This window comes from Pan paniscus, chromosome 4, assembly GCF_029289425.2.
Source record: "Pan paniscus chromosome 4, NHGRI_mPanPan1-v2.0_pri, whole genome shotgun sequence".
In the NCBI taxonomy this organism is placed as follows: domain Eukaryota; kingdom Metazoa; phylum Chordata; class Mammalia; order Primates; family Hominidae; genus Pan; species Pan paniscus.
This window is the reverse complement of record NC_073253.2, coordinates 14,569,819-14,585,002: the sequence shown is the minus strand read 5'-3', so window position 1 is coordinate 14,585,002 and position 15,184 is coordinate 14,569,819. Positions and strand designations below refer to the sequence as shown.

The 15,184-nt window shown below is 43.6% G+C and overlaps 1 protein-coding gene across 5 annotated transcripts in view; it reads right to left on the bottom strand.

Annotated features, from left to right (window-relative positions):
- Positions 1–15,184, bottom strand: part of TRIO (trio Rho guanine nucleotide exchange factor) — a 366,651-nt gene that overhangs the window by 159,824 nt on the left and 191,643 nt on the right. For all 5 annotated transcript variants that reach the window (XM_034959746.4, XM_034959748.1, XM_063604169.1 and 2 more), the window contains exon 11: positions 12,294–12,485. In XM_034959746.4, the coding sequence (XP_034815637.1) occupies positions 12,294–12,485 (192 nt within the window). The remainder of the gene's footprint in view (positions 1–12,293; positions 12,486–15,184) is intronic.

Here is a 15,184-nt window from a genome sequence, read left to right as displayed (position 1 = left end):
AACACATGCTCATGTGTGTGCACACATATACACACAGGAAAAGCACACATGCTCACGTGCATACACACCCACAAACACGCAGGAAAAACATGCTCATGTGCGTGCACACACATACACACAGGAAAAACACACATGCTCACGTGCATACACATAAACACGCAGGAAAAACATGCTCATGTGCGTGCACACACATATACACACAGGAAAAACACACATGCTCACGTGCGTACACACAAACATGCAGGAAAAACACACATGCTCACGTGCGTACACATAAATAAACACGCAGGAAAAACATGCTCATGTGCGTGCGCACACATATACACACAGGAAAAACACACATGCTCATGTGCATACACACAAACATGCAGGAAAAACACATGCTCACGTGCGTACACATAAATAAACACGCAGGAAAAACATGCTCCTGTGCGTGCGCACACATATACACACAGGAAAAACACACATGCTCACGGGCATACACACACAAACATGCAGGAAAAACACACATGCTCATGTGCATACACATATACAGGAAAAACACATGCTCACGTGCGTACACACACATAAACACGCAGGAAAAACACATGCTCACGGGCGTACACACACAAACATGCAGGAAAAACACGTGCTCATGTGCGTACACACATAGAGGAAAAACACACATGCTCATGTGCGTACACACACAGGAAAAACACACATGCTCGTGTGCGTACACACACATAAATATGCAGGAAAAACATGCTCATGTGCGTACGCACACATATACACACAGGAAAAACAGGTTCACATGCATGTTTGTGTACACACATGCAGGAAAAGCACACATGCTGATGTGCATGCACATGCATATACACGCAGGAAAAACACAGCCTCACGTACATGCGCACGTACATACAGACGCACGCGCACACAAGCAGGAAAATGGAAATGGCATTTTCCTTGCCAAGGAGATGTTTTTAGTAGAAATAAATAGAACTGTGGCCACTTCTTACTGAAAATTAAACATAAGCATGACTCCCCAGAAATGGTATTTCATCAATTGTTGAGCACTAAGAAGTCTAAAGAGTGTATAAATAACCAGTGTAATCTGTTCGAGGATATTATAACTATAGCTTCCAGGGCATGTTCTTACCAGATGATCATTCTGGAATATATCCTGTTTTTATTACTCTCACACTCCTCAAGTCAGTTTTGCCCAGTGTGGACACATTAAATTGATCTGATATTCATTAAGCAAAACAAAACGACATAGGGGCTGGACAACTGAACACAATACCCACGTGATCCAAACAGCAGCCAGAAAGCAAGACGACGGCTTCCCTTGGTCACCACAGTGGAAGGAGTTATTTGGGGGCATGACAGCATTGTGGACTCAATCAAATAACACATGTAAGCTCATTTCTTCATTAAACACATGCTGTTGCCACCTATGTGATTCTTACTCTGTACTGATTCAAAACACTCATATATTAAAACTGATTAATGAAACTTTCTGTGATTGATTTGGTGCTGAGATCTGTTGGGATCTGAATTCTAGCACCTGACGTATCTGACAGGCCCTTGTCTAGATTTGATACACACACCTTCCAAACCAATTCAACCACTCACAGGCTTTCTGCATGAGAACAGACAACTGCAACATGACGCTAGAAACTCCCTCCAGCACTGCTGACGTCATCCACTCACCAACCTCTGCACTGACAGTCTCACTTGCAAAGCTTTTAATGCAGCAACAATTATTTCAGCTGTGGCACTAAGCCTGTCCTTGCTATACGCTGGAAATTTGCCCATTTTTAAGAAAAATAGTGCTTAACACAGCAAAGTAGTTTTCCGGATGCCTGAATTGGGATGAGCAGTCTCTCCAGATGTCACATACAGACATAACAGTCCTGAATAGGTTACGTGGAGTCAGTTAAAAGGCAAGACTGCACTCTTCTCCCCTACAGGCGGTGACACCAGGGATTAAACTAGTCTGTTCTGCAGGACCTCAGGTCCACCTGAGATGACTGGTCCATCATCACCCACCACTACCTTTGTCAGTCAGCACGTCTGATCTAACTGTGGCTCCAGACTGGACGTGACTTCCTTACTGACCTGTGGGGTATGAGGACTGTCTTACTATCAGAAGCTTGCCTCCTGACATCTTCTACCTGGAGATCAGTGTGGGAGGATGAGGAGAGTTTTGGTCTCGTGCTAGCACCCTTGGTTGATTCTTTTATTATAGCCATTCAACAGTCTAATTCTAGTAACTAAGAGATAGCCCATACTTTCCTTTCTTGTCTACAAATTAAATGTTGAAAGGCCTGGTCAAATGCCTGCCCACTAATTCCACCACATGTCCTTCCTCAAGCCAGAAACCTAGTAGAGAACAAAATAAAGTTAACACATTATAACTTGTTCATTCACTTTTCCTGACCAGCGGTTTAAAAACTGTCTCTAGAACTCTGCCTAGGATTAACCTCACTCTGAGTAATGCATGAAATCCACCTTCTTTAAAAAGCACAAGTGCGTTTTCAGCTTCTGGCATCAGCCCACTTTCCCACAGTTGCTTGGACTGATATGCTCAATATGGTGATATAATTATCAAGTTCTTTTGGTACCCAGGGATCTAATATGTCCTAGAACAGAGGCTTGAACGCGCTTAGATTAAATAAGTCTTTCCTTACAAAGCCTTCACCATTTGGGGCTTTTGCTTCTTCTGGCCTATGTCTGGAGAGTGCTCCCCTCGAGGAGACCAAGAGGCAAAGTGAGAGACGATGGGGTCCACTTTCTGCTTGTCATTCATCAACATCACAGCTCTCAAGCAGAAAGCTCAACTCTTCCTTGATCTTCTGGTTCTGAATTTTGTACCTCAACAAATGGAAGGGAAAACAAACAAATGATAACAAAACCCAAAAAGCCTTACCAGTCTCTCCAAGCCTGGCTTATCTGGAGCTTTTAAGCTGTCCTGGCAAAACTCTAGCTAATACATTGTTGGCCAATCTCTCTACCTATTCAATAAGAACAACGAAGATCAGTACAAATGTGTCAGAAATACATACGAAAATACAAACAGGTAAGTTTACCTCTTTCCTCACCAAAGACTTGTGGTTCTTTGATAATAAAATATTTAGTTTATGAAGCTGAGTATCAAAATAAGAAATAGAGAATCATAAAATGCCCTTTAAAACAGAAATTTAACAAGTAAACAGGGCTGGGCACAGTGGCTCATGTCTATAATCCCAGCACTTAGGGAAGCTGAGGTGGGTGGATCACTTGAGGTCAGGAGTCTGAGGCCAGCCTGGCCAACGTGGTGAAACCCTGTCTCTACTAAAATGGTGGCACACGCCTGTAATCCCAGCTACTTGGGAGGCTGAGGCAGGAGAACTGCTTGAACCTGGGAGACAGAGGTTGCAGTGAGCCAAGATCACACCACTGCACTCCAGCCTGGGCGACAGAGTGAGACTATGTCTCAAAAAAAACAGGGCTATTCATGTACGCCTATTTCCAATTGGGCATTTTAAGGCCTTAACACTTCATCTCTTGACCTTGTGTTGAAGTGCCTCACCTTTCACATTACATTAATCAAGTCCTACTGACAAACAGCTAATTAAAGCAGACATTTACAACCCTCCATTTACAAATGACCCTCAGCAAGAAACTATAAAATCGGAAGTCAGTGAACAGTCTTATATTTTCAATCAATCCCTACTGAAAAACTGCGTTACAAATGAAGATAATATATTGTCAATTCCTTCACCCGATAGTCATCTACTCGGTGACTATGATGTGTCAGGTATATCAGCGCTGCATGATCTTCCACAATAACTGCTAAGCTCTCTGTTGGCATAAAACTTTTCTTTACTTGAAAATAGTGATCCGATGTTAACAAATAAAAATTGTATAAATTTAAACCACAATTTTACATCATCTTACAGCGTTTTAAGTTATTCTGATAAAAGGACTTTCCTTTCAGATAATATTATAATATCACTCTCTTCCCACTGGCCAGTACAAATGCTTTATACATGTTTATTTGGAGGGAAAAAAAATCACTTATTTCTGTTGAAACTTTAGCTGGGATCTAAGATCTAAATACTTTGTACTTAGTGATGTGTACAAAATGATTTTTGCCAATATGAAGGGAACCATGGGTAAGGGTTCTTCCCAGCAGTCTACTCTGCTCTGAGGGCCAGCAGCTGGAGATGGACAGAGTTGTGTATATCCCACGAAAGGCTTTTGGTTTTGATGTTAAGAACAGGATCAGAGTGAGGTTATTACTCAGAGGAAGACAGGAAGTAGATTAAGCAGTTACTGTTGCTCAAAGATTAATGAGGTAGAGACAACATTATACCTAGATATTTGTATCTTTGCCCCTTACTTTAAAGTCTGTATTATTTTATCTATATCGATGTTACAATCGGGGTCAAGACAGGAAAAAAGAACACTGGCCAGCAGTTACTCTAAGAAAAGCATTCTGAGGTGCTTTCCACGTGTAATTTAATTTGTCTCACATTCCTTAGAGATTGTATTATCCTATATTGTAGCTAAGGAAGTTGAGGTACTACACAGTAACTTATCCCAGATCACTCAGCAAATTTAGGGGGTGTGTTTGTTATACTATATTTTCTCAATTATTTCAATAAAGATTATATTTTTATAGAAAGACATAATTGACTAGATCTATTTTTTTTGGATATTCCCACCAATGGGAAGACCACCTGTTTTTTAAAATCAGTATGCCACGCTAGATACTGCAGTCTATGTAAAGACATAATGCTATGCCAGCAGGTGCCAAGTGATGCCAAGGTCAAATCTAATGCTCAGTCACACAGGGGCTGATGATGCAGTTGACAGTTCTAGGCTGTTAGTTTCCTCTTGCTTTCACCGGCTGGTGGACATATTTAATTACTCATTTGTACCCATGTCAGAAAAATAAAGAAATCAAATGTGTAAAAGCATATAGAGAGAATTTAATGCACTAAAGAGTGCAGTTAAATAATTCATATTAAACAAAAATTACTGAGGCTTGATCATATACAGTGAACTTTCTACTCTAAAATATCACATACTGGATTTTAACCATTCTCATTGACAAGCTTAAAGCAATCCTGGACTTGTAAGATGTTGAAAAGCTGAAGATCACTCATACATTTCTGGTGGTAATGTACCATGGTACACTCATTCTGGAAAACAGTTTGGCAGTGTCTTTTAAAAACTAAACGTGTGCTTACCAAAGGACCCAGCAAACGCACTCCTGGGCATTTATTCCAAAGAAATGAAAACCATGTTCACGCAAAAACCCAGACAGGATTGTTCATAATTTCTGTGTATTTCCCTGTAATAGCCAAAAACTGAAAATAACTCGAATGTCCCCAATGGACAAACAGTTAAATAAACTGTGATATATCCAGACCATGAAATACTACTCAGCAATAAAGAGGAAGGAACTACTACGGATACATGCAACAAAGTGGGTGTATCAAAGGAATTATGCTGAGTTAAAAAAAAAAAAAGCCATCTCAAAAAGTTACATGCTGCATGACTCCATTTATGTAACATTTTAGAAATAACAAAATAATAGAAGCAGAGAAGAACAGATAAGTGGTTGCCAGGGGTTAGAGATGGAGCAGGGGTTAGATATCACTGAAGGAAGCCAGTGCAGGGAACCCTTTGATTATGGGAAAATTCTGTTATGGTTCTGTATCTTGAAAGTGATGGTGATTACACAAATCTATACACGATACAATTGCACAGGACTAAACCCACACACACACATGGGCACACATACATATCTAAACCTCGCGGAAAGTGAATAAGCCTTGTGGGCTGCAGCAAAGTCAGTGTCCTGGTTTGATTGTGTGCTGAGGTTATGCAAGATGCTACCGCTGTGGGAGGCTTGGTGAAGATGCACAGGACCTCCTTGTCCATTTCTCTCTCTTTTTTTTTTTTGCAACTTTCTGTGATTCTATAATTACTTCAAAATAAAAAGTAAAAAGAAAAGCTAGGGAGTATGTTTAAAGATATGACATCTTTGGAGGTACAAACGGTCCTCAACCTAAGATGGTTTGATTTTGATTTTTCAACTTGACGATGGACTTATTTGGGCATAACTCCATCATACATGTAAGTTGAGGAGCATATGGACTTACAACGGTTCAACCTGTGAATTTTCATCTTTGCGATAGTATTAGTGCATTTTCAACAATAGATTTATTGGCGTGTAATCCCCTAAGTTAAGAAGCATGTGTGTATATGTGGGGTGGAAACAGGAATGAAAGAAACAAAAAACAAATCATTTTAGAGAATAAAGGCAGACGACTCATCAACAAAAATACTTCCAGGAAGGCCAAAAGGCAATGCTTGGAAGCTGGGAACCAAATTTTAGACAACTTTGCACAAGAGATATAAGGCATCTGGAGGAATCCAGGGCGCACGAGAGACTGGGATAATTCAGAAAATGACTGTGTTCTGTGGCTGCAGAGAGTCATTTCCATGTAGAGCAAAAAGCCGCACCTCCCATGGGAAAGCCCCCAAGGAGGAAGTGAGGCCTGCTTAGTGACAGGCTCTGCACTGGAACCACTGATAATCAGAGCACCCATCGGAGGGCAGCTAGTCTACACAATGAGCACTGTGGACCTTTAGTCAGTTTTCCTGTTTAGTTTAAACACCAGATGCCCGATGCAGTCTCCAGCTCTGCAAGGGAAAGAAGGAAAAGAAATCTGGGCCCTCTAAGCAGTGGGTGCTTGAGAGAAAACTGGGTATGTTTTCAATATACTCCTGGAGCAAACTCAGTGAGGACCTGAGGGTCAGAGGAGAGGCAGCTCCGAGAGCCTCACACACCAAGAAGCCAGAGAGTACCTGCTTCCCAGGAACCCTCCCCCGGCCCCAGTGCAAGAAGCCTGGCAGCTCTGGCTTTCTCCCTCTTTTCCCCTCGCAGAGCTGAGCAATGGTCCCAGCACAAAGAAAACTGGATGCTCAATTGTTAGGCATAAAGACAGAGCCAGGCTGGTGTCTGCAACAAAACATCTCCAGGTGGCTGGGAGGCCTTTGTTTTTGACTTCTGAATAAAATGAAAGGTTCCTCTTTTCCCAGCCATTACTCTAAACAAAAACTTGTCCCAGTTCCGTGTGTAAGTTTGCAGAACTAGAACCAAGAGGCTTCCTTTACTTAAACACAGCAAGAATCACAGCCCAATTCAAGTGGGAATGATTTTTCCTGGGAAACCTTGGCTTCTGAGAACAAAAATCAATGCAATGGAACTGAATCAATTCCAGAAACAAACTCTGGCTGAGAGCTCAATGTCACCACCTGATTGCCTCAAATAACCCACACATTTCAAAGGTAATTATTAGTTAACTCAGGACCTAATTTTGAGAATGAAGTTGAATGAATATGAATGAATGAAAATAGTTATGCTTTTGCTGTATTCGAAAATGGAAATCTCATTCAATCACTAAATCTATCATTAAATCTCAGAATAATATGCTAGAAATAGACATCATTTATTTCACAGGCTTTCACTGAGTATCTGCCAATTCCAGGAGGCAGACTAGTTAGTGGAAACACAAAGGTAAGTGAGACATGGTCCTGGGCTTCAAGGAACTTAAAGGCTACCAAGAGAAACAAACAAATGTCTAAAATGTAGGAGACACACAAAAGCAGAAGCATGTTCTTTTGGTCATTCATTTAGGTATCACCTCCTTGCACATTACCATTGCCTTCAGAGACCCTTTGGAATGAATGAGTGAAAAGAGTGAATGAACAAATAAACAGTGAAAAATGCATTCAAAAGGAAAGGAGGACAAACAACAAAGGACAAACAGCAGGAGCATTATCAACAGCACTGATGTGAATAAATGCCATACACAGGACTGAAGGGACTGCATACTGCAGGGGGACTAAGAGTGGATGACAACGTGTAGGAGGAGAAAGATCCTCCCCAAATCAAACCCAAACTTATGTCAGGCCAATCAACATTCCTTTCAAATACTTAAAAAACAAAACAGAAACAGAACAAAGCACCAGGCTACAGGCATTCTGAAAGGAGGCTACGAACCTCAGGATTCTTTTTAGAGAAAACAGCATCTTGGAATACTTCCGAATCTGGGCTTGAGGGGCAAATGGGCTGAAATTTCTATCAACCACCTGCTGCATTCTACCCCGAGGTAGAAAATATTTGTCCCCTAGGTAAAATGCATCCCCTTTTCTCTCTTCTCAGGAACAAGTGTCTATTCTGTCCTCTGGGGTAAAAGAATCAGAGTACAGAGGTCTCAGTTTTTGGAGTCTAAGAGCCTGGTCTTCAACAACACTTCCGGCAGCCACCTTCTTCCAGCGGTTTCTTAAAGAGATTCCTGAGCTAATGCTCAGTAAACATCACCTTGACTTTGCACCTTTTTAAAGTGAGTTGTTATGACCTCATGTTTGTATTACTTGTTCATCAGAGGGCCAGGAATTTATTGCAAAAAGAGACGGTGACAACTATACTCCAGATAAAGTGAGGACGAGAGCCACTGTGGAACACCTGGCAGCAAGGAAGACTAACTTCTGTCACGAGAGCCTTTAGCAACTTCTAAAAAAGCTTCATGAATTTGCCTAAATGAAAAAGACAAGCTACTTTTTCTTTCTTTTTTTTTTTTTTTCCCAGACGGAGTCTTGCTCTGTTGCCCAGGCTGGAGTGCAGTGGCACAATCTCGGCTCACTGCAAGCTCTGCCTCCCAGGTTCATGCCATTCTCCTGCCTCAGCCTCCCAAGTAGCTGGGACTACAGGCGCCCGCCACCACGCCCGGCTAATTTTTTTGTATTTTTAGTAGAGACGGGGTTTCATCGTATGTTAGCCAGGATGGTCTCGATCTCCTGACCTCGTGATCCAACCGCCTCAGCCTCCCAAAGTGCTGGGATTACAGGCGTGAATCACCGCGCCCAGTCAAGACAAGCTACTTTTTCTATCTTCCTCTATGCAATTTTTAATTGTATGATCTGCTTAAGAAGAACAGACTCAGACAATGTGTATCTTTTAGCAATTTTTCGTTCATCTGATATGTAAATACATTTAGTGACTTTATGCAAACACCTAGCAAATTAGCATGATTTCCTCTTCTAGGCCCATCTAGCTTTTCATTTTAAACTAATTAAACTTGTTCTAAGCTTATCTTAGTTTTCATTCAATAACCAGCTTCAAAATACGATGACTGAAGAAACCATTCTTTCCTGCATGGAACCTACCAAGGATTCCTGGGAGTTTCAGGGCTTTTGTACAGCACAGAGAAAGAACTGAGGGAAATTCTCAGGCTGGTCAGGGAAAGACAAATCTACTGAAGAAACGGGCAGCATTCCAGCCTGCGGGCAGCGTCCTTGAATGCCAATCACACGGGCACACGTGTGTCCTGCTATGCCCTCCCTAACTGGGCCCCGATCCCTCCTTGGTCCCAGGTTACGTGAGGTGCACACAAGTAAGACGGAGCAGGTCGAGGAAAACATGCCAGTTTCTCTGCTACTAAGATGGCCTTTCATAGACTGCACTAAAAATCCTGCAGTCATAAAAGTGAACCACTTAGTCCTTAAAACTGATTTAAGGTCTCCTTAGTCTACAAACTCATACATACTAGAAATTCCTATTGTGTAAGTCAATGAAAACAAAATGTATTTTTACTTTTAAATAATTTCCAAACCTAGTGACAATACGGACTCCGTGGTCTTATAAGTGGATGCTCTTATTAGAAGATTGTTCCTTAAAAATGCTGCTATTACAAAAGCCAATGAGCCCAAACGAAGCCTCTGGACAAGAGCTTTGTTTCTGTGTTTGAGACAGTGTCTTGCTCTGTCGCCCAGGCTGGAGTGCAATGGTGTGATCTCGGCTCATTGCAACTTTCACCTTCTGAGCTCAAGTGACCCTCCTGCCTCAGCCTCCCAAGTAGATGGGACTACAGGTGCCACCACACCCGGCTATTTTTTTAAAAAATTATTTGTAGGTAACAGCTTTTGAAAAAGCACTTTCCTTCCAGTTATCCTTTAGTGTCTGGTTTCTGAAAACCACTGCCAGGTTGAAAAGGTGACTTAAATGACAAATACTGCTTGGTGGGAAGAGTCTTCTGTCCTATAAGGAAGCTAGATCCTTACCTCAGACTGCTAAGCTGCTATAGAATATGGCCAGGCATGCCACACAAACACCAGCTCCAATCACCTGGCTCTGGAACGTGCCACAGATGCAAGGCCCTCTGCCCTCTGCCCCTTCCTCTCGATTTGGCCTCTCAGCCACTCCCAGCTGCCTGACACTCTTCCTGCCTCTCCCTTATGGCATCTACGGCATCCAGGGCAACTGTGGTCACTGGGCCCCGAATGAGGAACCTGCAGACTGGACATCCCTGCCCAGGCCCCTGCCCTCAGAAGGGTCCAGGCTGCTGTGCTCCTGGCCCATGTTCTGTCAATGTCACAGCTTAGTGAACTGTGCCACAACCTGTTTTCATACACAGATCACCTTAACCCTCTCTTTCTCTCTCAGCTACAGTGTAAAAACATGTAAAGTAACACACAATCACACGCATGACAACTGCCGTTAACAGGTGCATGTAGAGGGAGCTCTAGAAGGTGCAAGGGAGAACGGCTAACCACGCCCATCCTTGTCTCAAAGGTGCCAGAAAGTCCTGGATCAGGGGATACTGTGTTGAGTGGGAGGGGCCCTGGAAGAGGAGGACACAGCACAAGACAGTCTGCAAGGAAAAACGTGGTCTATGTTGTGAGGATGCAGAGGTATCAGGCTGCTCCCCACATACAAGAAGAACCACTGGTAGTTTAAAAGCAGAGGTACAGCCTAGTCAAATTTCTATTTCAGAAAAATTACTCTGGTAGCGGTGCCACAGGGAGGCTGGGACAAAGAGCTAGCAGAGGCTGGAGGGCAGCAAGAGACAAGCTCGGTTCAAAATGAGTGGGAAACTTAGTCTAGAGGCACGTGCAGCAATGACTAGGAACTGCCACAGAACAATGTCCACTTAATGTGTCTCCTCAAAAAAATTGCCTCTTTGTAAGAATTTTCAAGAGCAATTTCAGTGATGGCATTCTGAGGAGCAGGAAAAGAAGTTAGCTGTGCCAGTTTCTATCCTGATGACCATCTCAGGACCAAGAAGCACCAGCCCCTTGGCAGAAAGGATCGAGAGAGCCAGCTGCCAGCCCAGGGCAGGACTGAGTGCAAACCCCAGGGGTCCCAGTGGTTTGCTGTGTACTCTCCTCCACTCCTTCACAGCTTCACAGGGTTTCAGAGGGAAGCCTGCAGTCCAAACATTCCAGCAACAAATGACCCGACTGAGGACTAACTGTCCAAGATCTCAGAGCTGGCAGTGCCGTTCTTTTCCTTTAAAGGAACTGGTGGGTCTCCGAGCACTGATGCCTTGAAATGAGGCAAGTCAGGCCTCGCCCTCCCCTCTTTCCCCAGTAGTCCTACTCTTCCAGATCCTTTTTCCCATCCTATGACCACAAGCTTCCATGTGCATAGTCCCCAGTTACCCAGAAGGGCCCCTCATTTCCAATTCATCAAGAGCTGCATCTGAATAAGTTACGATCCTCTGTGAAGGTCCTCGGTGACGCAGGGAATTTTCTTTTTTACACAGAAGTAAGGTGTGGTAAGTTGACATCCCTACTCAATTTGTAGTCACCCTGAATATGAACTTTTATTTTAAATTCTTTTTTCCTCAAAAGCTACATAGTAGTTTCTTTCATGTAACTTTATATGATTTCTACCAAGAATAACATATATGCAAGGTATAATGAGTACCTACCTATTTTTCACACACCAAATAACATTATTTCTTGTCATGAGATGAGCTGATTAACAGGTGCATGCCTATGACATTAGCTTTAATATTATTCGTACCAGGTTGGCTCTGGCACATTTAAACTCAATATTAGGTAACACTCACGTTTACTAGCATCTGAGAGAAGTCTCGTAAAATCCAGAGGCAAACACGTTGGCAGCCATGTGACAGGTTCACACCAAGGAAGGAAACCCAACAGCTCTGACCAACAACGCGCAGGTCCCCTACTTATAGAAATGGACGTTCTCTGTCTCTCCCAACCCTCATGGGTCCTCTCTTTATGGAAAGCCCCAGCAAAGGCAGCCATGCACTCACAAAACAAGGAAAGCCAGCACAAGCCCGGCTTTTCCCTGTCCACGCAGACACACTCAGCACTAATGGGCTACATCTTACAACTTGCCACCTTTGTCCACTTTCTCACATTATGACTAAATTTAGGTTCCTCCAAAAGAGTTCAAAGACCCTTTCAAGCACAGATCATATTTTGGTCTCCTGGCACCTTACCTCTTTCACATGGGTGTGAAAGGACACTGACATGTCCAGTAGGATCTTTCGCTGCTCAACACGCCGAACGAAATCTTGAATCCGGTCTTCCAGCTGATGGGCAGCCTGATAAATCTCTTCGGGGTCACATTCCCCAGTCTGAGCCAGCTGTTCTGCTGCTTCCAGTAATTTATCCGCATTGGTGTATGTGTTCTGCACAAGAGAACATCCCAGAGAAACAGAAGGTAAATGAAAAGCAGACCAGCCAGGCTGGGCGCCATAATATATAGCAACACAGTCAATTTGTGATATTTTTGATCACTTACATGAATCAAACAGAAAAATATGATGGGGAGAGATGATTTTAGGAATTCTATGCAGAATCCCTTTCCCGCTGTTGTTTTAGATTGTTAAACTTTGAACCCCATATCAAAACCCTTGTATTGAAGGTAGCGATGGACTATCTGCAGGCAATTGCTGGCTGTCTTGTGACTCAGAGCTTTCAGATTTTTGCCAAAGTGGAGTAAGGAGACAGCCCCCAGCAACAAATGCCTGCTTCAGTTTTTTTTTCCAGTTTTATCACCAAGCAGAGAGTTCCAGTCTATGTCTTTCCGTATGATACAATACTTTACAATAATTCTCGAAGTACAAGTTAAAGGTTAAATTCCAAACAAACATAAGTTGCTATCCCTTTTCACACATTTCTACTTGTTGGTAATTCTGTGCTCATCTTCTTTCTACTTAAGGCTATATATTTTTTATTTTTCTGTTTTGTTTTCCAGCTTGCATGACAGTCTCACTCTATGGCCCAGGCTGGAGTGCAGTGGTGTGATCACAGCTCACTGCAGCCTTGAACTCCTGGGCTCAAGCAATCCTCCCACCTTAGCCTTCCAAGTAGCTGGAACCACAGACATGCGCTACCATGCCCAGCTAAATGTTGTATTTTTAGGAGAGACAGGGGTTTGCAATGTTGCCCAGGCTGGTCTCGAACTCCTGGGCTCAGATAATCCTCTCGTCTTGGCCTCCCAAAGTACCGGGATTACAGGCGTGAACCACTTTGCCTGGCCACATTTTTTGAGAAAAAGGAAATAATAACTATAATGGCTCTAAAATAGCCAGAGTTTTAAAGAGCTCAAAGTGTAAACACATGTCTAAAATACTCTAAAAATCACCTTAATTCCTAATAATCTGAGGCTGTAAGTGGGTTCCTCCAACAGGAAGGCATGCGAGAGCCCTGATGCTGTTACAGGAAGCTGCTGCAGAGGGGTCCACGGGTAGGAGGGGAGCCCCAGGAGAGGCTGGGGGATGCCAGGACAGGAAAGGAACGGAGCTCAGGCCTTCTAAGAAGGCCCGGGAAGTCAGCTTTTGGTTTCCCTTGAGAAACAAGGTGAATCCTTATCCTTCTCAGAGATGTAAGATGAGCAGGGAAGGCGTTTCATCAGTGAGGGTCTGAGCAGGATGTGAGGGCGTCATGTGGGGAGGGGTGGCCTCCAAGTTGGGAGACTGGTTACATTAGCAGAATGGAATTACACAAGTAAGCCAATACCTGAGGGATAATGGGAGCCAGGTTTCTCTATTTGAGAAAAGGGAGTTATAAATATAGCGAAGGAGAAAACTTGAGTGAACTCTTGGCATTGGGCTGGAATTGGAGCTATTCGCATGAATACATGGTTTTTAACAGACAGATGTGAATGCGCATATGTACACACACACACACACACACACAGGAGACAGATCTAAAAAGCAGCTTTCACCTATGGAACAATTCCTGACTGCTTTCCAGGGCTTCTCTCATCCAGGCCCTCCCCTCCTATGGCTGCCACCTGTGCCTCTAGGCACAAGAGTGGGCACTCCTGTGACCATGGTCAGCCATGAGCACCAACGGCTCTGCTGTGGAGGGTCTGCATGCACTCTTGCCTACAAAGGTTCTCTAGCCATCAGAGGCCGCACCTGCAGGTGGCTTCCTTCCAGGGAAGAAGGCTTGGAAGTCCCTGCTTACCCCCGGCTGAGCGTCACCTCGGAACCCCTGTGTCTCCATCTCTATCATGGGCACAACGGGGCCTCCATGCTGAATGAAGCTAACGGTGTAGCAAGCTGTACAGAGAACCCAGAGTGCCACAGACGCACATTTCTAAAGAGCTGAATCCTGTTTTCCTATGATCACCACTACAGTTTTAGAATCGTGGACTTCTCATATTTGGTAAGTGGATCTAAAGATGACAGAGCCTCCCAACAGCCAAGTATTACGTTTCTGAAAGCCTTCCCACCTCTATTCCAACAAGTAAAGATATTTTTTAAAATGTCCCAAAGAAACAAGTGCATTTCTGAATGATCTGAGACGTGAAACAGCCATCATTTATTTCCCTTTTAATCTTGTGCTTGAAGAACATGAGGCAGCACAAAAGGTGCCAGGGCTGGTGGGGCCTGTGTCAGCACTCGTGCCTCTGAAACCCCTGGCCAGGTTTTCCCGGGAACGAAACCTTCCCTGGGTCCTTCTGCAACTGGAGAACAGAGATTTCCTTGTGCTAGCATCAACCATACTCATCAGAAATGCTACCTTTATGGCACTTAACACTGTGCCTCACAAAAGCGGCAGGACATTACCTGATGTATCCAGGCAGGATACTACCTGATTTCCCATTTCACAGGCGAGGAAATCGAGGCACAGAGGGGTACAGTAACTTGTCCACCAAGTCAGTCAGCAGAGCTGGGATTGTTAAAACAACCAGTACCTAAGCCACAGTTCCTCACACAAGGGGAAACTGAGACACTGGACTAAAGTGGGAAGGATATCAGAGTCAGGGAGCATTTGAGAGACTGGGCTTCTCCTGTCCAACTCCTACTATCCTGTTCCTGAGGCATCTCATGCTAGACCCGTTTTCTGATCTGTGGTGTGTGGGTCATCCCTGCCA